The sequence below is a fragment of the Lingula anatina genome, chromosome 3, assembly GCF_051362555.1.
Source record: "Lingula anatina isolate TDL-2025a chromosome 3, LinAna3.0, whole genome shotgun sequence".
Classification (NCBI taxonomy): Eukaryota; Metazoa; Brachiopoda; class Lingulata; order Lingulida; family Lingulidae; genus Lingula; species Lingula anatina.
Genome location: NC_141769.1, coordinates 4,756,695 through 4,781,665, shown reverse-complemented (window position 1 = coordinate 4,781,665; position 24,971 = coordinate 4,756,695). Strand labels below are relative to the sequence as shown.

The 24,971-nt window shown below is 34.9% G+C and overlaps 1 protein-coding gene across 9 annotated transcripts in view; it reads right to left on the bottom strand.

Moving 5' to 3' along the window:
* The window catches only part of LOC106180728 (rap guanine nucleotide exchange factor 1), a 41,903-nt gene extending 16,962 nt beyond the window's left edge, over nt 1-24,941 (bottom strand). For 2 of the 9 annotated variants that reach the window (XM_087007636.1, XM_087007639.1), the window contains exons 1-2: nt 24,352-24,550; nt 8,200-8,414 (exon numbers count right to left, since the gene is read on the bottom strand). In XM_087007636.1, coding sequence (XP_086863762.1) covers nt 8,200-8,414; nt 24,352-24,409 — 273 coding nt within the window. In that variant the 5' untranslated portion in view covers nt 24,410-24,550. Of the gene's footprint in view, nt 1-626; nt 1,014-5,516; nt 6,475-8,199; nt 8,415-11,657; nt 11,882-14,980; nt 15,006-17,533; nt 17,592-24,351; nt 24,551-24,753 lie in introns of those variants that run through there. The other 7 variants (XM_087007642.1, XM_087007637.1, XM_087007638.1 and 4 more) reach the window with 7 other exon arrangements.
* Between the last annotated feature and the right edge of the window lie 30 nt (nt 24,942-24,971).

Below are 24,971 nucleotides of genomic sequence, written 5' to 3'. Positions count from 1 at the left end.
TAATAGACTAACGCAACTTTAAATGCTTGTTGCTAGGGTAATATGCTGCCTAGCAATCGTAGCTAAGGTTAATTTGGTTTTTAATTGCCTTAAAATAGTCAAGTGACAGTTCTGATGCCCTGAAACAAAGTTATTAGCATTTCTAAACAATTTAAACTGGACAAGAAAGGTCTAATTAGCTTGTTACTAAGGAAATTCACTTCCATAGCAACGGTTGCTAAGCAACGCTTTGAAATTTTGGGCACTGCCCTTGAAAATGATCAGTTTAGACCAAAGAACATTTGTGCCAAGTTTCATGCTTTTTCCACATTTTGAGCAATTTGTCCAAAATATAGCACCTGTCATCCAGACTACATCCTTTTTCACTGCCATTTGAGCTCCTTTCAGTTCTGAAAGAAATCAAAGCCAAAAAGGTTTAAAAATTACTATACTATGTGCTCAGTTTACCTGTGCTTATAAATACCCTTATAACAAAGCAGCTATTGTTCAGAATACAATTTTGTTTGGGTTTGGGTTTCGCACAGGATAAGAGACAATCAGAATTCAATGCTATCTTCTTCAAGTTGTACACAATGACAAAAAGAGATTGGAGTTACCTAAAAGAGACACAACTTGCATTCACTTACATATTCCTCCTCCAACATCCAGCATTCAACATATTCGTCTCTGTACAACCTGACATACCAGGTTGGGGTAAAAGAGATTTCAGAAATACCAATGTCCAAGTCAGAATCAGAATCTGAGTCAGGCTCTAGGATACCCATCATACTTCCAAATCCTAGCTTTGCCCAGTACTCTGTGCTTTTTATGAAATCCATTCTTGTAATACAATGATTCTTGAATGATTCCTTATATCTGATTCTCTGAATCCCTAAATCTATTCAAAATGAAGACTGCCTCTTGTATCCCAAAATTCAAAGTATGCCCATGTGTTGGTTTTGAATCCTTTAAATCTCAGTTATTTCCCAAAAGGGTACCAAAGCACTTTCAAACTGTTTAAAGTGTTCCTTGTGATAGGATTTGTATTATCTGGAACTTAATTTCTCACTGTCTTAGTCATCCTCTTTTGCACAGTCATGTGATGGGTTGTGTGACAGTTTAGTTAAAAATCAAATGGAGAATCTCTGCATGGCCAATGAACTGACATTCCACCAAGCTGGAATATGTCTTCCTGCAGCTAGCTTGTGGTCAATGCTTCACTGATGCAGCAAGAAATTTAATCAGGTACATATACAGCCTTTGTGATTATATTTCAAAATGCAAAATTGAAATTCAATTAAAGATCCATAATACACAGATTTCTGTGAGAAATACAGTCCTATGCTGTCAGCTGCTTGCATTTTAAGACCCCATTTACCAGCTGAGCTACCTATCAAAAGTGTCTTCCTTTTTCAAAAATGAAGGTTCGAATTAGATATTACATGCTTCTTTCAATCAGCTAGATGATATCAGCCAAAATATACAAAGTTGTAGACAAATGTATATAAAATATAGCGATAATTCTTCCCACAATCCCAGCATTCGGAATCCGATGATGTGACCATAAATAACATCTCAGCTCAAAAGATTTCAGAAGTCTTTACTTTGGAAAGAAATTCTTATTTGGGTCAATGGATCCTTTCAAAGTCATTCTAAAAGTGCCCTGTTGTTGTTTGATGGCGTAAATGGAATGCCAAAACAAGTTATCATTTTCATCACTCCATAAAGGACAGTTTTTGAAAAAAAAAAGTCACTTGGTGATCCTATATGCTAGGCAAGTCTATATATCACTTGTTTTTTTAGCAGCTGAGTATAAGTATGGATGTACTTTCCATTTCCATATTTTGTCCATAAAAATTTTTCTCAATGCGTAACCTCTACAGTATCCACTAAAACTGAGAGACTCAGAGACTGGTCTGGTAAAAATTGCTGAGATGAAATTGGTGTAGATGAAAACAACCCAGATACTGACACTGCAACTGGACTTCAGTCTCTTAAATTATATACTGCCAGATATAACTTTCACTCCTGTATATAAAGGTTTATCTCTCTGGTATTATCTCTCATGGATAATCTCTGGAAATCCTCTAAATCTGTTGTGCCTCTCTGATGCTATCTGGATCATATGAGTTGTGGTAATCAAAGGCACACAGTATATATATATATATATGTACCTATATATATATATATATATATATATATATATATATATATATATATATATATATACAATGTAAGCTCAACCTGCCTACAACTCCTAAGTGTGTGCTATATTTTCATATTCTATGTCACACTTATACCATGTTAAATTAAAAGATTTTCATAAATATTGATTTACTATGTTTTTTATTGCAATTTGCAACCTCTTCAATTAAAATGCTTTTAGTCAGTAAAGATTCAAAGTAATTTACTCCTTCTAAATAACATTTCCAATCTCAGAAAATAAAAGATTTATCTATTGGTTGTGCAAAAGGCTTTAATTCATTAAAGATTGGCTTTTATGCGCTAATAAAGTCAAATTCACATCCATCCAGGCACATAATTTTTTTAAAAATTAATTTCATGGCTTTCAGGTCAAATTTTTTTTGGGTATACCCCTCAAATTCTAGTACAGTAGGCAAACAGAACAGAATAGAAAACAATGACCAATAAACTCTTAATCAGACCACTGATAACACAGTTTCAGTAAATAAATACAATTATATCCTTTCTCAATTTATCCAATCAGGAAGACTCCTAAATCACCCAATCATATGTAGTATTACATATTTCAGACAAGTTATAAATATGATCAATGTACCCATTCCTTACAATACCTGTATCATTCACAGATCTATCATAACCACACCAGGGATATCTAAGCTCCAAGGACAATATATAGGTCTGGCTGCCAACTCATTTCCATTGTTACTACTAATATTTTCCTCATTATCAGTGATGTATAATCTATAAATTTAATTGAGGAAAATAATTAATCAATTTCAAATACAGATTTCTCTTAAAAGCTGATTTATAATAAAAAAAATAGTAACACTATCAATTTAAAAGTAAATCCTTTATACTATATTTACCCAAAAACAAAGGTGCACAAAAACAAACCTTTAAAAACATTTTCTGCTTTTTCAATCCTATCAAATTTTCAACAAAACTGTTATTCTTCAATTCTCTTAGAACTAGACCAAATCTTTGTAGTTGACAATATATCACTTTTCTTCCCATCTCTATCAGTTTGCATTTTGATGTGACCCCCTCCCAGTCAGACAAAGATGTCAGTTAAAGGATAACCACAAAACCACATTTTACTCCTCTACTCCCATCTAGGTCAAAATGTGACTCAATCCCTTACACCTCCAAATACCAACTAAGTAGGGTGTAAAAGGACATGAAATTGCACTACATACTATTACCGCATTAAAACTTTTGAAATTCAAAACATTTCCAATTTTCCTTTCTCAAATATTTGCTTCCTGAGCAATGGTTGGTGGGAGTTTTAATGTCTGTTTAAGTAAACATTTGTGTCTCCATGCTTCACCACCCACATTATCAGTCGCATTTTACCACGTATATCATCATGTAATTGACCCCTCTCCCACCCAGGTTCTCAACAATTAGGGAAAAAAAAAAAAAAAACAGACCCAACTCCAGATATCACACTCTTTATTGCAGTCCACCACTATTATATTAATCCAATAGAAATTATCTCCAAATATCTCTGCTAGAAGGGTACACAACTGCTTTAATTAAAAAAGTCTGATGAATGACTATCATACATATCCTCTTGCATCCCATCCCATAACATTTTACAAAGGGAATAGGTGGAAAACCTCAAAAGATGTATCACTAAATGCACTATTTTTTATTCCTCACAACAATGGATGAGTCAAGTAGAGTTTAACTCATCAATACTATTGATTAAATGAACTTGGTTTCATTTTCAAGTTTTTAATTTATCTTGTGGCAACAATCCCTCATTTATCATGCACCCTGCCAAATTCATTTCAGTAAACACTGTTTTTTAACAAAAGCCAATCACAGTGTCAACCTAAGGTAACAATGAATGGCAGAGTGATACGAGAGGGGATGTCAGGATGACCAGGTGTAAATATCAGAGGGGCACAGGATGTCCTGGTTCCATGTTTTGAAAGGTACACTGGAGAGGGTAGGTGTAGGAAGGGGGGGGGGGAGAGAAAGTAAAGCATTTCCTCTTCACACATAAACCCTTTCTCAGGAGGGAAGGTATATGACTGAATGACTAAAATTTTTTCTAGAGCAATGTTTTTACTATATATATATATATATATATATCCAGAAAATCTAATAATTTCCAAGGAGAATTTGGGCTGAAATATTTTTATTTTTGCAAGAAATAAAAACAGATTTTCTAGTATCCTTTAGATATAGCATACCTTTACAAAAATAAATTGCTCTCACAAGGAAGAGTCAAGTTTAAACACTACCAAAGCCCTTGTACAATAGAAAAACAGTAATCATTTGTAAATGTCACTGCTAATATGCCTCTGGAGACATAAAACAAATCATATCCTGCCATTTGTTATACCTCCTATTACAGTTACAGTGACACCATCATTGTTTAAGGCCCATTACTGCTTCTTGAGTGCTCCCTGTGTCACTTTGAAGAGTTCCAAACTATAACATGGTTTTCACTAAAAGAATACCATTTTGATACTTTGAGCTGTACTTCTGCCAATCTCAACATCACCAGCAAGCTAGGTTTATTACACTGATTCAGAAATAAAAATGACAGACTTCAAGAGGTAAAGTTCTACAATGTGCAATGTTGGTAACTTTGATACCAAAGAAAAAACATCCCATGAGATTAGTTTGAGAGAAATTATGATTTGGATTTATCAGGTGATGAAATCTGTGAAGTTTACTGTACATGTGTATTAAAATAACCACTTTTAAAACTTACACAGACAAAGCATGGCAACTAGGCTATGCAAAATAAAGCAGAATCCTAATATTCCACTGCCAAGCAGATATTATGGTTATTACTTGAAATTTTCAAATGCCTCACTTTTTCCAAGATTTCTTTTTCAGATATTAGGAATCAGCACTTTAAAATATTAATTTTTCATCAAAATTTTTTTTCTGATGGTGTGTGGTGGGGGGGGGGGGGGGGTCAATTCGTGTGCAAACTTATTGAGTAACTACCGTATAAAAAGTAGCTGTTATTCATACAGTTTACAGCCATCACCATGGCTAGCAATTTAACTGTCTGGTAAGTAAATGGCATTTTTCATAACCTGTTGGGCTGGTGAAAACCCTACTGTAGCATTATGTCATGCACTTTACCTTTCAAACCACAGTGGCAATTTAAATAACTGTGATCACCATAGCATCATGTTACTCATGTAACATCATGTTAATCAGGGTGGCAGAATAATAACTGTAAAGACCATTATAACCTCATGTGCATCACCTTGTTAATCAGGGTGATAGAGTGAATATAACAACGTCATGTACTTCACCTTGTAAAGCAGGGTTAAACAATTTAAATATCTGAAAACACTTACCTTATAAAGCTCCTGATAATGATAATCTCTAAAACCAAGATTATCCATTTTATATTATTTTTCCTCTCTTGATGATAATCCTCTCCACCAAATTGTGCTAATCTATCCAAAATATTCCTAAGGTTTTGTCAATCTTGCCTTACAGTCAGGAATGTCAAACAAAGTAATTTTTATTAAATTGTTTTGTAAGTATTTCTCATCAGTGAAAGTGTAGCATCCTGAATATTGTTTCCTTCAGTTATAACAATGTCCCCACATGTTGCATTGTCATAGGTTTATACTTCAGGGATGTGGTTTTTATACAGATCTGATCAAATATAATTGGCTAAGGTGAAGCAGCAAACCATGTCCAAAGATAGCAAACATTTCATCAACACTGCCACACAATTCTACGAGTAATATAACACTCAACAATATCATTGAACAATATTTTTCCTGATCCGGAATAAGAGAGATGTTTTACAACAAAATTCAAAAATGTCTCATTCATTGATTTTTTTTTCTAAAAAAAATATTTGAAAGATTTTTATGACTTTCGATCCAGGAAGAAATTCCTCAGTGTTTCAAAAGGCATAACATATCCAGAATATGACAATGGTACTCTTTACGATGTAAGCCAATTCAGCAAAACACACTGTTCACTTTTTCTTGACTAATCTTAGTCATCCTTGCTGTGTACCTGTATTTGAATGTTAGGTCCTAATACATACTAAACAACATCCCAAAAGCATTTTCTGACAGTAGTGTTACAGTCATAGCTAGTAAGTCTAGTCCTCTCAATCGGGAAGCACGAGGCATGAAAATCATCCCAGTTTTGTTTCTTCAAGGTTTCTCACATGACTTTCTTCCTCCATGCTTATGAATATATTGCTGACACAGGTGTGTTTGGTTACCTCACCCAGGCAGTCTCAAAGATACCGCACTGTGGCTCTTACTCACGCGTTAAAAGAATACAGACTGAACTACAGCTTGTGGAGGACACAGTTTATATAGTCCACTGAGGGGTGGTATCAAAATGTCACCTTTCCACCCCCTCACATTACCACATTACATAGCTATGTGAACTATGATAACAGTAAAGAAGTGAGGGTTTCAAAGAGGGGTCACTGACAGGTGCTGGTCTCCAACTGTCCCCTATCTAATATCTCACATCTTCACATTCCATAATAGTGAATTAACATGTCTGATATAGGGTTAAAAATGGAAGACGGGGGACAGGGGGGTCTTTCGGTGGGTGTGATTTCAAAATGGTCTGCAAACTGTCTTCCTACATAACCACAAAACACATGGACGCAAGTTGTCTTGATAAAACTCAAATTATAAAACCTTGAGAGGAGGTAGTCTCAAATGCCCATAAATCATAGGTTTTTATGTCATGTCTGCAGACATGGGAGGGGGGTCTTTGAGTGCACCCCTTGAAAGGTCACATTGTGAGGTCAAGCGTCTAATTTCCTGCCTTTGAAAAAATTCATGTCAAATTGGTTAATGAAAAGCTTTTAATGGCAGCCTCCACTGCACATATGGTGAATTAAAGCCTGGCATGCAATTTTCTATGTGTAGTCCACCCAGTCTTGGATTAATTTTGATGCATTTCAGCATAAACCATGATAAACAGACTTCTTTTTTCTTTAACCCATGCTGCTGTGTAGGGGGTAACATGCCCTTCAATTGTGCCACCGAATTGCATTAATATTAAGGCTAATTACTCACGCAAGAAAAGGGCCTGTGAAACAACACACGGGTCTCAACCATGGATATTCATCTGCTGAAGATGAAAGGCGGCATTAATGAGGCCTGTGCTATAAACTATAGTTTCTTATTTATTAACATGTGCCCACTCAGGACCAAGTCCCCTGTTGTTATTAATGGTCAATGCAGGTCGCGACCCACCACCTGTCCACCCAACACTTACTAATGGTCACTCTCTGGCCACAAATTTCTATGAATCAGATTTGTGGGTTCTGTTTTGGATCATAACAGCTTTTTGTAGCCCTTTCATATAATTTTCAATAAAAATTCGTTTTCCATGGTTTTGAGGCATGTGCTGTTGATTTGGAATAAATTTTTTATATATATTTCTGATGCCTTATCTAGTTTTACTTTAACAAAGAAGAGTATTTAAATCTCTTGGGGAAAGTGGACGCTAAACTGAATGTGATCATACCTATGCATCTGTTATGAGGTTTTACCAGAAACATTACATCAATTATTATGCATGGGAAAAGTGGGAGTTAAAAATGGGTTGAAAAGCCTGGTAATACATCAAGTACATTAACTGAAATGAGTAATGAAAATGACAGAAAAAAAAGTCAAATGAGGGTGTTCATTTTTAGAGTTCTACTTTGCAGTGGATCTTCAGACAACAGAGAGTTCAGGTTTACTATCCACTTCACATTAGCACATGATTTAACAATAAATGCCTGAAATAATGTAAATTTTCTCTTCTGACTCCTGTTTTTTTTTCAGTCAATCAATCAATAAATCAATAAATAAATAAATGTTCCAAACCTGACATTAGACAATATTTTCCTATCTGTATCATGCAAATTTATATAAAGAAAAGCATACAAACCTGAACCACTTTTTCATTCTGATTCATTCTTTTATTATATAAAAAAAAAAAAACCCTTAATTGTCACAAACACAGTCAGTACATTACATATGAATAAATCAACAGACTTACGCTTTGTTTCCATTGCTTGTCTGTTTTGGTTCCTTCACTAAAACTCCCCGTCCGAGCAACAGATTTGGTTTTAGCACCTTTGGCAGTTTTTGTGGGAGAAGTGGGAACTTCTGTTGCATTGGAATGGCTTCTTTTAATATGGCCGCTGATCCTGTCCTTTATGTCATTTCGAAACGACTTGGCCTTCTTCAGCATTCTGAACCGCACTCCTTCCTCTTGAATAGACAAATAAGGAAAATTACTTTATTTAGCCTTTACCCCCCATTTTTTTTTTTTTTGAAAGAAGATCAGGCATTGAAATAAACAAATTTCAAAATTACAATAGGTGTGCCTTCAATTTTTTGAGAACTTAACTTTTTCTACTTACACAACTTACATACAGAAAATCTTAATTCCTGCTTTTGTATAATGATGTATAAATATTTCTTCATAACGACTTAAATGAATGGTGCACACAGTTCTTTCTTTTATATATACATATAAGCTGTAATTCATGATATGAACACTTTAAATGATTTAATTCTAAGAAAAAGTTTTTTTTCCAAAGAAGAACCCAAGTCATGATTTGGCGGTTTTTTAACTAGTGTGTGTATAAATAGTGAAAAATTATGTCTGGGTCTAGAATTTAACAGGTTTAGGAAGTAAGAAATGAAGCAATTACAGATGTTAAAAAACATTCACATAGTCAAAGTGTCTAAAAGTGAAAGAAGGCTATGAGGTATGTAGGTGAATAGTCTTGTTCTCCCCCTTCCCCCATTTGCCAAAATTTCAAACTAAACTCAACAAAAATGCAATAAAACAGCAGGGTTCAAAACAGAGAGCTATGGTTCAGTTATGGAACCTCTCCATCCTATATATTTTTAGCCCATACTGGAGGACAGCCAAACTGAAAAAAAAAAAAGAGCTTAAAATAGCTTGAGTCCATGTGCTGAAGTAGTGATAAGGTTGTGTAATACATTTCAGTCATAATGCAACCACAGCAGGAGTGTCCAAGCACAGAATTTATGACTGCATTCAAACACATAACCCACTGGCATCTTCAGGTAAGATTGTCTAAAAAGATAATTGAGTCTAACTTGACTCATCCAGTGACTACATTAGATGAAGACCCCAGTGGGCCCAAAACATGGCTGTCTCATAAAGCACAGTTGATCTGGACTGATTTATCATAATATTTTGGCTGGATGGACGAAACGGTTAATACTTTAGTTTATATGACTGTATATGATCCATTTTTTAAAGGAGAGTGGAATTTGATTGCATTTACTTTAAGTATTGCTCAATATCGTCATCATGCTTATAAACTTATTACATAATGTCATTAATCAACTGTCAAACATAAAAAAACAATAGGTGGCTTCAGATTCAAGAAGATATTTTGTATATATTCCATGTGAAAAATGAGTTAAGTGTAGCAATTCTTTTGAAAGGATGGTTCCTGAAATGAAGCCAGATTCTGCCACAACTATTTCCTCTTCATTTCATTTACCTGCTGCTAAGTTATTTACAAGTTAAAAAGTTATTTTAGACAAATGATCATGTCAAAAATACCTCAGAATTTCTAAAAATATACCCACATAATCTAATCTTATCAACTTTGTAAATCTCTGACAACCTTTACGAAGTCATCTTTTGGCAATCTTGCCATTTTTGTTTTCAGGTGAGCGAGTTCCTGTCTACTCATTTTACCTGTTGAAAATAATAGTTCACATTTTTATGTTCAGATATGATAAAAAAATCTAACCATGGGTTAATTTCTCTGGTAAGCAGAAATTGTCTTTCAAATAAAGATATACAGATATATTTGTCTATCTTTATCATATCCACATTTTGAATACCTTGAATTGGTTAACAGTAAATAGGATTGTGACAGTTGAGACAGCATTCTACATCATCACAGCTAACGCAATTGACAGAGTGCCTTCCATGTCTCTTGGAGTAAGGCTCAAATTGCCTTGACAAAATACTTTTGTATGAAATTTCTTAAGACCTTAATTAACTATTTTGAGATTCAAACCATGAACTCTGAGGCCTTTCTGTTGTGATTATGTTGGCAGTTGGTAAGCAACAAAAATCTAGAAAATTATGCTCCTCAATATCAGGGATAAAATAACAGTCAAAGCAAATGACAATACCCTGCTCATTAAGCCAACTGCAAGCCACCAAACTCATTTCCATAACAGGGAGCAGTTTGTGAAGTAGCAGTTTTCTTCAATCCATCTTACATCTGAGCTCCTCCCAATCCTATGGAAGTCAATCTTCCTGCCAAGACTGGGACACAGGGATCCACTTTTTCTCAAAGGAATTTCCATAAATCATTTTTATAACTACGTAGGCAAATATTGTCAAAATTTGAGGATACTGCCAACATAATATACTTTTACTAAGACCCTGCCAGTGCCAGAGAGGGTACAGCTTTCACTTGATCTGAAGCATGCTGCTCCTTCTCTAGCCTTCCTTGAACCCTTCCAGAGAGAGTACAGGTAACTACTGGATACTTGATGGCATTCACCTGTCTTCAAACACCTGCCGTTCCAGTGTAAAGTATCTACCAAGCCACTAACACGACTTTCACCAATAACAGTGTTAAGATTCCTCTCACTCTGCTACAGAGAAAACAGACAACTACAAGGTCATAGTGCCAACACACAGCTGTTACAAATATGATGTAACTCTCTGTTGCTGGGCTCTGAATATTTTAAATCAATGAATGAAAATTTAAGGATTCCTGATTCAAAGTATTTGTAAGGTTTTCAAAGTATCTTTTTATTTTCTAGGAGTCTAATAATAATAATAACACTTTTTGGAATAGAATGCTATACGGGCTAGACATAACATACTAGAAAGTTAAAGTTCATCAATGCTATTCTAATTTAATGATAATCTTAACTGCATGTCAAAGGTTCCTGGTTTCTAGAGCACTTATTATGAACAGCAAGAGGTTCACATATAATTATTTGATCAGATAACTGATTACAAGATTAAACCCTTTTAAACTACTGAATATATCTTGTTATGCTTTTATGTTTGGTCTTTTTTTTCTGTGCAAAAAGATAAATAGTGGAATTTTTGCATAGTGAATTTGTCTACATGTACAAAATGTACCTGCATGTGTGAAAATTAATGCATGTGCGTGTGATCTAATGACTGTTCCACGTCATTGCTGAATACTTACTCCTACCTTTCAGTATTCAGATAAAATGCAGATGGCTGCAACTTGGCACAGTCACAAAGAAAAAGTCTTACAGAAACACACAGGTCTACACAGGCAAGTAACACCCTACTCTCTTAGTTCAAAATACAGATCAAGGTTCTTTCCTTAAACAATCCTATGCTCAACATTTGCTGGACCTTGATAACATTAAGTCCATGAACATTTTATTCCATTTTTATAAGACAACTACCGTTAAAGACATAGCTGCAGAAAAAACAAAACATTCCATAACCAGCGACCTTACCTTGTCCCATTTTCTCCAAACTTTCAAGAAAAGTTCTCCAAAAAGCCTTTTCCCCCCTCTAACAACAAGTTGGTTCCCGAAACTGATGTCCTCCTCTTTCAAAACCATAACACCCTTACCCCTACATGTCCACAGAAGAATTAAACAAACCAGTTAACTTTGTTCTGAATCAGCAAAGACTTTGCACACTGCTTTACTCATCCAGGCCAAGAATGTGTTGTTCAGTTATACACTGTTTGGTTAACATTACGGTAATGTGCCAAGCATTTCGACGGGCCCAGTCAATCCGACCACAAAAATTATTTTATAAAATTAATTTTTCTGGACTCAAACAATTAGTCCATACGTCAAAATCATGGGACAGAATTTTTTTCTTGTTCCGATTGTTCGACCACATCGTCGACAAGACTCGGTAAATTTTCAAGCCAGTGAAATAGATGCTGCATGCCTCGGCCCTTTGTCAATTGTTGTCCTTTCAATAGCTCTCGTCAATGAGGAAGAAACAATTAATTGAAGATCTAATCTGGAAGCATGACGTACCTGTCTTTTCCTTTGTCCCCGATGACAATAATAGTGCTTATAGACATACAAATTTTGCTATTAAGCAGACTTGCCCTCGCTGACTAATTCATCACGCCAGTAACTGGGGCGGGGGGGGGTTAAAAAAAAGGTCTATTCTGGATGAAACCAAATATCGACAGTGGGTAAAATACGTAGTAAACACCCTCATATAGACCATATATCGCGTTTGCTAGCAATAAAAAGTTTGGGAAGAATAAGCAATTTATTTTCAAGTTCGATTGAAATATATATGCAGATGGGGAAACGTTCTTGAAGTCAACACAGCAAGATCTTACATTTACTACAATCGACCGAAAGATCAGCGGGATCGACCGCCTAGACTTCTTGGCGCCAAATACCACGCGCTGTCAAAATCTGACGAACACGTGTCGCTGTTCACCTACATGGATAACTGATTTGTCAACAATAAAAATGACGTCTTCCTTAACTCCATGGGAGCTTCATAGAGAGTTCCACTGGGTATTTACGTTACCTGTGAGTCACTTTCTATTTCCCCTGATGCATGAAATGTTGATAATATTTAGCGTAATCCACGACGAACTCCATTCCTGTGACCCCTCCCCCAAAATGGGACCGTCTTCATTAACATGTGGTTTGCGCTATGCTGGAACAGACCAGATAAAACCAGTCTCTCATTTCTGCATGTGCTCAATTCTCACGTCAAATTATAAATGCACCTGTTTTGTGAAAATTATGGCAAGTAAATGCTTTTTTTACGTTCGGGTTGTATCAGTGGGGTTTTCAATATGCACCGTGGTTTGTGCACAGCGAGAGTATATAAGTAAGAAAATCGGAAGAATGCCAGCAAAATACTGTATGTCTATCGGCACAGGTACGCTCCGTATTTTGCCTTTACTCAATATGTTTTTATATGACATGCTTTTTAAATAAAATACTTAATAGTAATTTGAAGTTACACTGATTTCCGTTTGAGTACCAGTTGGTATTCTTTGATACGGGTGATTGAATTTTCTTCGGAAGTACGTACACATGTACGTCTACGCCTCGACGCTGAGCAAGCCTTGCGGGTTGAAAACAACTGATCTCAGACTGGTAAAAAATTTCAATTCGGTTGATTTCAGTTGTCATATTAAAATTCAAATAGGGCGTACGTAGATCACATAACTAGTTAAAGTCCACTTAAGCTACCGGTTTCAAATATAAGTGACCGGCCTTTGTTTACAACACCCGTCTCCGGGGAAATACTCGTCCAACTTGTGAAGCGCATCATGAAAGTGATCGTAGGTGAGGGAAATGTATAATTAAAAATTATAATTGTCGTCTTTTTTAATGTTAAGTAATGTTAGCAAATATTGTACACAGCAAAATAAGTTTTCAGGAGGATAAAACATGCCTGAAACACATGTTAGGCGAAAATTGCGGCTTACCTTGCGTAACACTTCCGGTAAAATGCAATACTTCCGGAAAGATGGACGTTTTGGCAGATGCCCTTAACAATCCGACGATATCAAAGGTTTCCATTTGCTGTATTTTAATCAATTCGACCAAACTGACATTTCCATGAAATTAATTAATTAATCTTGGTCGAATTGTTTGACATATTACCGTAAGCAGTAACTGCAGCAGACGGCAGTCTACCTAGGATGGGTCAAAAGTTGTCAGGAATGTTAGAAGGGGGAGGGGTTAGTTTGACAGGTCGTTAAGCCTTGCCAGATCAAATTTAATTGCAGTAATGGTGGACACACTGGACTCAGCTACAAACTGTCAACAATTTATATCTTTTTTTTAATAATGATAGAGGAAGAGAAATTTAATAATCTTTGTTTTATCAGATTCAACAGTTTCTAATTAGTACAAAAATATTATTAGCAACTCCTTGCGCCCTGAATGACTATACACACTGCTTCATATGGCATGCTGGAAATTAAATCTGATATCAATATCTGACAAATATTATCTTTCCATTTTGCTTGATCTACTCTTTTAAAATATATAATAAATAAAGAAGGCTCCACAAAATAACTATACTGTAACTGACTCTCAATTTTGCTGAAATTGGATATAATAAAAGGAAAAAATGATAATTATGAAAACTTGGCAATAAGAGTCTGTCTACTCACACAAAATTTTATGCACCTATATGCATATGTTTACAAACATTGTCAAACTAAAGTTTATCTTCTCATTGGCTGAAAAAACTTGTCCTGAATAAGGTCGATCACCACACAACTCAACTCTCTGTTTGTGAAAGCTGCAAACGAATGCCACAGATTATGGTAATTGTTGTTTCAATAATCTACAGATAACGTATCAAACCCACATATACATGGTATAAAATACTGGTGCACTATTGATCTAATGCATGCACCCATGCACATTCTAAAGGCAAACAAAAAGGTCCAGTTCTTAACCCTTATTTCAACCATCTTACTCAACAACAGTTAAAACAATAATACACCTAACACTTTTCCTTAATGAATACCTAATATGCCTAAGATAACAAAAAAATAAAAAAAATCTCTTTCATTCCTCTCTTTTGTTTACACAGTATTATGTCCATTTCCGTCTATTTGTCACTTTCTCCTATAGACTTCATACAGATTAGAGTAATTTTATCAATGTTTAACTTTTTTTTATTCCTTATCAGTGCACTAATGTGCATATTAAGAACATTTTAATCTAAATCATATGATATCCTTTACTTTCTTGGTCTGTTATCAGGTTAAAACCGTTTTCCCTTTTCTTAATTTATCAAATGCACGTTTTAAAATAGAACTTACTGTTAGTCATGTCACCGGGTTGTTAACAAACTGTTGCTGATGTAATTATAGTCATGAAATTTTATGTCATGCAGCAGTTGTTAAAAAAAATTCCAAGAAATTATCACAAGTGGAAAGTGAAATACACTACTAGTACTTGGGTTATTCATTTCATTTACAAACAATCTGCTTTAGCATAAAATCTACTACAGTACAGAACAATAATATCTAATATGGCACTGATTTATTGTCTTCAAATCTATCCTGTCCCCAAAGACACTGCTTGATTGTCCTCACTGAGTACTGTCCTCAAGCCATGAGCTCATTACAGCTGACACCAACCCTATACTTTGACAACCTCGTCACCTATCCGGTGACACTTCAATCAGTTTATGTCACATAACCACTGACCTCCCAGACAATAGAAGACAGACCTATTGACATAACTGCTCTCTCTCTCTCTTTCTCTCTCAGAGACTACCAGTAAGTTAATTGTGGACATTATACAGGCAACTGTCACCAAAAACCCAGACATTTTAACCTGTATAAGTTCTAATATTACATCCTACTGAAACAGAAGACCACAGGGCTACTGTATTAGTTTTTTGACCCACAGGTCTGTATATACACATACAACACTGAATGCCCTCAAAAAGGAGACCAAGTACCCTTAGAAGCGAGACCAAATGCCCTCAGAAGTGTAAAGAAGAGGTCATGATACACACAAGATGGTACACAGAGATTAAGTTCCTTTCCCTGGCTATTTATCATACAAAGGGAGTTTATTACTTCAGCTCATTTATCAAGACTTAATAATGGTACTTGCCTTGGTAGATTCTCACTGCCCCTGGTTAATGATATTTTTTTTACCTGCCACACAAAAACACACATAAATACTCATAAACGTTCACTGACTCACACACACACACACACACACACACACACGCTATCAAGCATTGATATGGGCTTTCACACATATACCCAAACAAGAATGCACTTATTTTTTACCATGTATGTGTACTGTGTATATGTGTGTACACGCATACATACACAAACACACACATACAACCACTTGCATATGCACTCGCAGACACTGTCCAGCACTAGATCTCTCTCCCCACTCCTCCATACTTTACATTCTCCACAACATATTAAGGTAGGGATATTTAGCCAGGCAGTCTAGCTGGTGCTTGCCTGTCCCTGCCAGGGATGGTCTATCATCAAACAATAGGAGCATATTATATTATTTGTATTTTCAAGCCTCATTAGGGGATGGCAGAGGAGTAGAGAGGCCAGGATCTGCTCAGCATCATATATCACCCCTAGGCTCCCTAGAGTATACTAAGGGCAAAGGGTGAAATTTTTTTTAAACCTTGATCTATTTGTTTTGGCAGTGGTGACTTGCTGATGTGCTTTGATATAAATGTGTGTAGAAACCATAGGTACATGTTTGTGGTATGTATGTTTAATACATACACAGAGAATGCACCCTGGGTCCCATAGGGTTATAAGTTGACAGCAGCCATATATCTTCTTGTAAAGCCATACTGGCATGATATTTGTCATACTGGTCTGTGGTGTTCATGTTTAATAAAGAATGTACCCCATGTCTAATAGTACTGAAAGGTGACAGTAGCCCAGTATTTGTTTTGGCAGTATTGATGTGGCATGAATGTTTAATTCACAGAGAAAATACACCCCGTGTATCACGTTACTGAAAGGTGACAGAAGCCTACCAGTATTTGTTTTGGCAGTGTTGATGCATGTATGGAAATCATCCCAAAATTTCACAGAACCTTAAGAAGACAGTAGGCTGTTTGTTTTGGCACTGCTGATTATCCAGCTTTGGTGGGTATAAAACCCTGGCTATGTCTGAGGTATTTCTGCATAATGCACAAGACAAATCACCCTGTGTTTCAGAGTATTGATTGGTGACATCACCAGACTGGCTGTCATCAGACAACCTCGTCTCTTTGACATAACGGCAATGGATCAAAGCAAGATAAAATATGTCTGTATCTTAACTAAGATTCAATATTTCTTTGAATGCACAAAACCTATAATGAATCACATTAAAAGGACCATAATTCATAACCTTCTGGAGAAAATATTTCTGTCATCCTTGTTCCTGGCCTGATATGAAAATATCAAAGAGTTTAAATAGAAATACTTAATACTGGTCAATATAAATAAAACATAGTCTTACCATGTGCAATCCTTTGCCTCTCTTCTTACTTGCTCTGATAAATGTTTGAAATATGGGTGGCTTTCAAGGTATGGCATATAAACTGTAACAACAGTCTATATCATATTCCATAAACCAAATTACAGTGAAACCAGTTGAGAATATTAAAAACTTTCATCAATCTCTCATAACCATTACATCTATATCCAAAGAAACAGTTGACGAATATTAAACATTCTTAAGCTGTTCTCCAAAAATCATTTTCAGCCAGAGTTGCTGCTCAGGAATACTAAAATCCCTATTAAACATTCCATGTATAATGTAACTGGTAAAGAATATTAAATCCTTTTGGTGTATATCATATTAATTCCAATGTTAACCTGTCCCACCTGCTGTATAGTATGCACTGTAAGCTAGCATGCTGCCTGCCATTACAGGTGTATTTGGGTACACTGCACCAAGACACCTGTATAGTTGGCTCCCTGTAGGGGTGTGATCTAACCCTTAATTATCTCTACCTCTCTCATTTAAAGCCAGCACTACACACTGTGGTAGGTCGGTAGGTGTATTCAGGACAGGAATAGAATTTCTCAAAAATCTATCAATATTTTGAAATGCAATCTCTGTTTCTATAGTTATTTATTGTAATTTAATGAAATTATTATTCTGATTTGATAACAAAAATCACAATGGTCTGTGTGAGAGATATAGTTTCTTCATCATAACCTGATTCTGTTTCTATTACTGTTTCTCATTTTGCTCTTTATTTCTTTCATGTTCTAAGACAAAACTTTTCAAAAATACAACTATAAATATGTAATTTTTCACAAGCTGGCTTCTTTTTCCTAAAATAAGTTAACTGACTCTCCTTAAATTCACATTCTCCAGCAACATCCACCCACTCATGATCATAGAGGCTCAGAGAGGGGAATGGCTACCCAAGACAGACTGCTCTCCCAAGTGAGCCTCCCAGTTTCCTAGTGTGGGTGTCAGGCTACAGCCCACCTGTCTTGCACAGACATAGCTCAGGATATTCATAGAAATGCCATCTTCCTGAAATAGATACCACTGCTGTCGGCTCTTTATGTCCCTACCATGCCGTACTGACTTTATTATGAATATCGCACTAAAGATCGATAGAAAAAAAATTATTAATGTGATGTACTTCCAAATAAAACAACAAAAATTTCAATTATTGGGTACAAAAGAGGAATACTCAGATAGACAGATACATGAATTAATTTATGTCCATGGAAAATATAATTTTGTTGCTCATTTGCAAGGCAATGGAGATTTTTTTAGTACAGGTTTGGGAAGGATATGTTGGTTATTCATCAAAATATTCAATTTGCCTACTGTACATAAATGAGCTCTAGAAAAGTAATTTATTCTAAAATATTTTGTAATGTTCTATGCAGAGAGAGAGAGAGAGAGAGTCAGTCAATCTAATAGTTCAAATTGCCAGTCACTTTATTTGTCAAAACTTATTTATGAACAGATTTTATCACAATATTTGAACTTTCACCCATACACATCTGTTTCTTTTCATTATTAGTGCCATTTGTAACATAAGTTACACATAACACATTTTCACATACATATATGGTTCAATCTTTTTTTTAATTTGACATTCAAATAACTGATTAGTACAAAGAGGCAGATGGCAAATGAAAGTTTCACTTAAATTATACATTACACACTACATGTTCAGTAAATATTTCTGAGAACAGAGAGGTGAACAAAGTCCATTAGGCTATGGATTTTGAAGCAGTCTAATTAGTTTTGAACTATGTAGAATGTGCCAAATGAGAACAAAAATCAATCAAGTCTAGCAAAACTTGTAAATTAGTCTCTCAACTGTGGGTGTACTAGGAGGATTCAGTGACATAACAAAACACTGGGTAACGGCCTCTATCCATCAAACCATGGGTTTATAGTGACATTATCTGCAAAAGAGACCATCTTTTTAGTACTATATGTATCACAATACCTGGAGTTTTACAGTTGAATATTACTATATACCAAAACATGCGAATTGTTTAAATTGCATCTGATGTTAAATATATCGAACTTTAAAATCTTTACAGAACAGAGGCTAAGAAGCCAGCTTGCACAGGTTTGATCCAGACCCCCCCCCCCCCCTCATAAAAAGATCTGCCACAATAAATTACATTTGGTAATGGGAGAAATGTATCTGCTTAAAGGGGTATTTTTGCCAATCAATTGTAGTCTTTACCTTAAAGAAAAAATGTATTTATCCGTAATACGATCTATGGACCCCTTCAATAATCATCTTTTTGCAGAATGTCGGGCAGTGACTCATCTTCGATGATCAATACATGCTTGCAGACTGACTACACTCTGTGATCAAATTTGATAATTGCTGCTTCTTTATTCCATAATCTTCTATGGTATTTGAACTGGCTGATCAATGAATTACATGGAGTATTGTGTGGGGGCAAAAACACATGATCTACCATAAATCAAATAGTGTCACTGTGAATTATGAAAGACATAAAGGCAAATAATGCATTTCCATCATGACTTTCAATATCTAAAGAGGAAATAAATTCAAATTATTTGGAAAGATTTCAGAGATAACTTAAGTTTTTTTATATCAACCAGCCTTTACGTTTTTCTCATAGCCACCAGCCAAATGCCATTACTAGTAGGTGATTGAAATGAGATAATGAAACATCCATGAAATGCAGTAAAGCTGTAATTGGCATCCATTAAATAAGGTAACATTACATTGCTAAGTGCCATATTTAATGAATTTTTCTTCACACCAGGACCTTTAACACCAAAATAGAAATTAATCCTAAGAAATTATTGTAGTTAATTTTAATAGGCAAATACTCTTTATATTGGTCTTGGCTATCAGCCAATACGTAGGTCTAATGAACTAACTCAATTATCCCCAGAGATATTGGCAAAATTCCACATACTGATGAATTGTATTCCATTCCTGGAATATATCTTACCTTGAATACAGATTCTGTGGTTCTCAATAAGTTTTACCTTTAACTGGAAGTTGTAATGCTGTGTACAAAACTTAAAACCTTGTAAATTTATAGCATTTGTTTATTGAGGAGAAAAAACAGCAGTGGCAAATGATAGGATGTAATTTTTCACAATCTACAGCTGAAGTGTAAACCTTTTGTCTTATGTCAGTGTGTGCCCACACCTGCATGCATGCATGTACATGAATGTGTGTGCATGTGTGTGTGTGGGGGGGGGGGGGGAGGGGGGCTTACACTGTACACTGGCCCATTTTCTTTTATAATATCCTATTTTGCCAAGGTTGCACTTGGTGCAATAATAAAATTGCTTTTCTGTTCCTATTTCTGACACAACTCAAATTCTTTGGTCTGCCTCCAATTTGGTGGTCACTTACAAGTACAGCAATGGCCTAGTCTATTGGTTACAGATACACAATATTGTAAGGTCTGTAAGTAAGTTGAATCATGGAATTACCTGTCTAGTAGCAATGCAGAAAAAAAAAAGTAATAATCTGAAGTAATTTTAAGTCATTTGAGAAGTGCATCCATGACTAAGTAATATTCAAATCAGTTTCATTTTGATTAATCAAAAAACTATGACCCTATAAATATCTTTTTTCCTCCTTGTCTTAATCGCAACAAATGTCAAATACAAACCTTTCAAGTCACATTTCTTCTCAATGTGATCAAATAACATTCCCTAAATTAAAAAAATCAGTATCATTTTTCCAAAGTAAAGAATTTAGTATATATTTACGATTTAATGAAAATCCCCAAGCCAGCTTGTGCCAAGTGCAATGTAATAGTTGAAGATAAAAACTTTTATTTATTTAAAATATTTCAAGTGGGTATAGGTGTCAAGAAGGAATTCCGATCTGTCTCCAGAAGAATGCAGCTCTGTGTTGAGGAAGCACAGTATCCATTACTGTGACTACCAGTCTCGTGACAACCTTATTGTCCCATTGAGGAAGATGAATGACTCCATTATATCCTTGTCTTGCTCATCGTTTTTCGCCTTTAATCATTTGTCACTTTCCTCAGGGCAGATTAACTTGGTGAAAAGTTTTCACAGCAGCACTTACATGTACATTTTCATACGTAGTGAATCTGAATTGTGCACTTACTAGTGCATGATAATTAAGCTCCTATGCATGACGTAAACATGAGGGCTTATACATACATACAAATACTCAAAAATCAGTTTAAAAGCTCTGATTTTACTCTTACATGACTATTAACCATTTAATTGTATCAATCATAAAGTTATACATGCTTTTTGCTAAAACATAAAGCACTTATGATACAAGCTACTTATAAACATATGTATGCTAAAAATGACAAGAAAGTTTTTAGTTCTTCTTGCATCAAATTTCCCTATTCGGTGAAAGCACAGATTGACTCAAATACAACTTTTATATTTAAAAAATATACTTGTAATTATAGCCTATAGCGACCAGAAAAAAGAATAAAATCAAAATTATGATATAATTATCTAAAATAAATAATTAAACCATCATTGAAAGTTGCATGACTAAACTCCAATCAATCTACTAAGAGATGGGACCATAAAACATAGTACTCTATCATCCTGTCATCCAAACTATTGGTCATCAATATATTTAACAATTATGTATTGATTTGACCAGGCCATTGGTCTGTATGAAGTGGACTGAATCACACTCATGTTGGCCTAATGAAGAAATCCTATAAAATCTCACCAGACCTGTTAATCAGTTTGTGTTTGTCTGGTGAATGAAGAAAAAAAGCTACAGTTAATTTGATGAAATAGGTTTTTCATTGTTTGTTGTGTAATGGGTTACACTAAATGGTGATGTATATTAAATACCTAAATGGAATATAATATGGATCAATAAAGTCATATCAAGCATAAAACTTGAAAAAAAAAAAAAAAAAAGAAGGAAATGGAACAAAAATGACAGCACTGATCTTATTTTTTTCTGTCTAGGGCTCTCTCACCACCTTCCCCATTGACAACAAACTGAAGAAATACATATTGCAATTGCCACTCATAGCCAAGATGGCAAAACTGATATCATATACACTGAAACTAACCAGGGGCTTTTGTACTAAGTGAACTGGAAACTGAATTATCAGTCTAGACACAAGACTCAGCGTAGCCAATACCCAATGTTCGGTGTGTTAACATTCTTGAAAAGATAATCTTAAATTGGTTAGACTTAGAGACTCATTTATCTCATACCTTTTTCAATTTATAAACTTAGACAATTTCTTATATCCACCAGGGATTATAACTGAGAAGTCATAATTTGATAATTTTTTACATTTATCTTCACACAAAAACAAAATATGTAACAAATTAATGTTGGGGAGGTCTATATATATATATATATATATATATATATATATATATATATATATATATATATATATATATATGCTTTGTTTTTATCTAATTTGTGAACATCTTTGTGTACCAATGTTGCCATGCACACATATTGCTAAAATGTTGATTTATAAACACCATCACCCAGTGCTGCAGTACTTTATATTGTCGGTATGGTATCAAAGCGCTAATCTTATCTTATTGTGTGATAACTTAATGATCTTGTTGAGGACTGCAATTGACTTGTCTCTAAAAGGAAGTAAATGGGTTTTTTTAAACGATATCTGGATTACTGATTTGTAAATATAAATAAATAAAATAAATAATAAAAAAAATTTGATAAAATAAAAACAGGCCCTGGAATGCTTCTTCATAAAACAAAGTAGAGAGAAGTCCAACAGCAAACGCCTCTGTCAAGGAAAGAAACAACTACTGAAAGGAATAACAGATATTGGAAAACCCGGATTCAGCTGAAATATCGTAATAACTTTTATCTGTCCTGAAAACTGTTTATCCTGAAAACTTTATCTACAAAAAGAATTTGAGATATCTTACCCCGTTTGTCACATACAGTACAAACAGTAGGAAATAATGGCAATGTAAACTCCTTCCTTTTCAGAGGTAATAAAGAGATTTATGAATTCATCAGCTGGGTGACAGACATCTACTATATTTATTATTAGTATTAGCAAAATTTGGAATATGCTCTATTTAAAGGTCCAAATTCATCTTTCCTTGGCAAAAAAAAAAAAAAAAAAAAAAAAAACATGTATCATTGGTTGAGTGGTTTCATGTTTTATATCACTTTTAATCAAATGATATTGTTTAAATATCTGCCAAGTCTTCCTATACATTGCAAAAGGAAACATATCAACACCAAGTACTTTTATTTGACAGAAATTTTAGGGCCAAATTAGAAAAGCTGATAAGCTTTACAGGATATATAGATACAAAAAATATAACTCCGGGGCATTTAATTTTTCATATGTACATCTTTAAGGAAATATGCAAAGTACTTACTAGTATACCTTTAAGGTAACCCAGCTGGGCATAGTGACATGTCTCTTGAAGAAAACCTATGCAATGCACCAAAGGTCAATCTGTCAATCTATGATTCATTCTTTTTTCATAATTTTGCAAAAAAAATAATTGAAAGGTGACTGATGCAGAAGCATGTACATGCTTATGATTATAAAACCCCATAGTGACTCAAATGATTTAAGTCCTGCCTTACTAGAAAGTCTATTTAAACTTGACCGCTGTATCTGACCACTTCCTAATGCGTTTAAAGATTACAACTTACTACTAACCTATTTCCTCCTAATGGCATCAGTCCACCACATCTACATTAGAATAAATAAAAGTGCTTTTTGATCTTTAAGTCTATAAATTACTTAAATATATCATATACAAAGATTAACAGGGAAAATGTTTGAAAAACATGTTAAAACTGAAGGAGAAAGTAACTTGAACTATAACTGATGAGACTGATTCAAAAAGAAAAAAAAGTTATAAAACAAAATTTTAAAAAGACACTGATAGGCAGGCAGCTAAAAAGGAAGCATACAACAGAATACTAGCACAGAACAGATCATCAATTGCAGACAAATACCAGGCCAACTTGTCGGGTACTGTCCCCTTTAACTTAACTTTACACTATACCAGTCTTCTCTGGTTGATCATGTTAAAAGTTCACAGTTCAATGTCTACATATATGAAAGTAAACACATAAAGAGAACAGACTCAAGTGCCATGTAAAGTTTCCAAATACAAGCTGATCTTGGAGAATGAAATACACAGTATAAACAAATATAATATAAAATAGATCATACTCATTTACCATGCTCTACATCTTGACTATGTGTGGTGTTTGTAGCATTGACTCCGACTTCAGCCATAGCGATACCACTTTCATTTCCACATGTACAATATCTGAACCACCCACGATGTTTTAAACTAAAACATTCTCAATGTTCAGTTCTACAGTTTACTTCAATCCCATCAACCTTCTACATTTTCTGATTCTGAAGTTGGAGCTACGTGTATTTGGATTCAAATCGGAAGTGACCTATGATTCAATGCCCGATTACAATATTTATTAAGGCCTGACCTGACAATGACCCAGTTGAATTGTAATCTACATGCTGTCAATTTCACCACATCGCATCGCACATGTCATAGCAGTTTACAATATTGACATCATGGGTAGTCACAACAACAACAACTGAATGAGTATACCCACCTGTGCTTGGCTGCTGTAGCTTATTGGAGTGATCGAATACTCCTTATCTATCGATATTTAGCGCTTGTGCATTCTGCATTTGCAATATTTTACGCCTGCGAGGGAAAGACCCGGCTTCCTAGTTGCATTTTGCCGCAACAAGCTGATAGTCCATATCAATCAATGAAATACGATGATCCCAGCCCTCTTTAGATGTCGTGACCTAATTAAAATCAGCG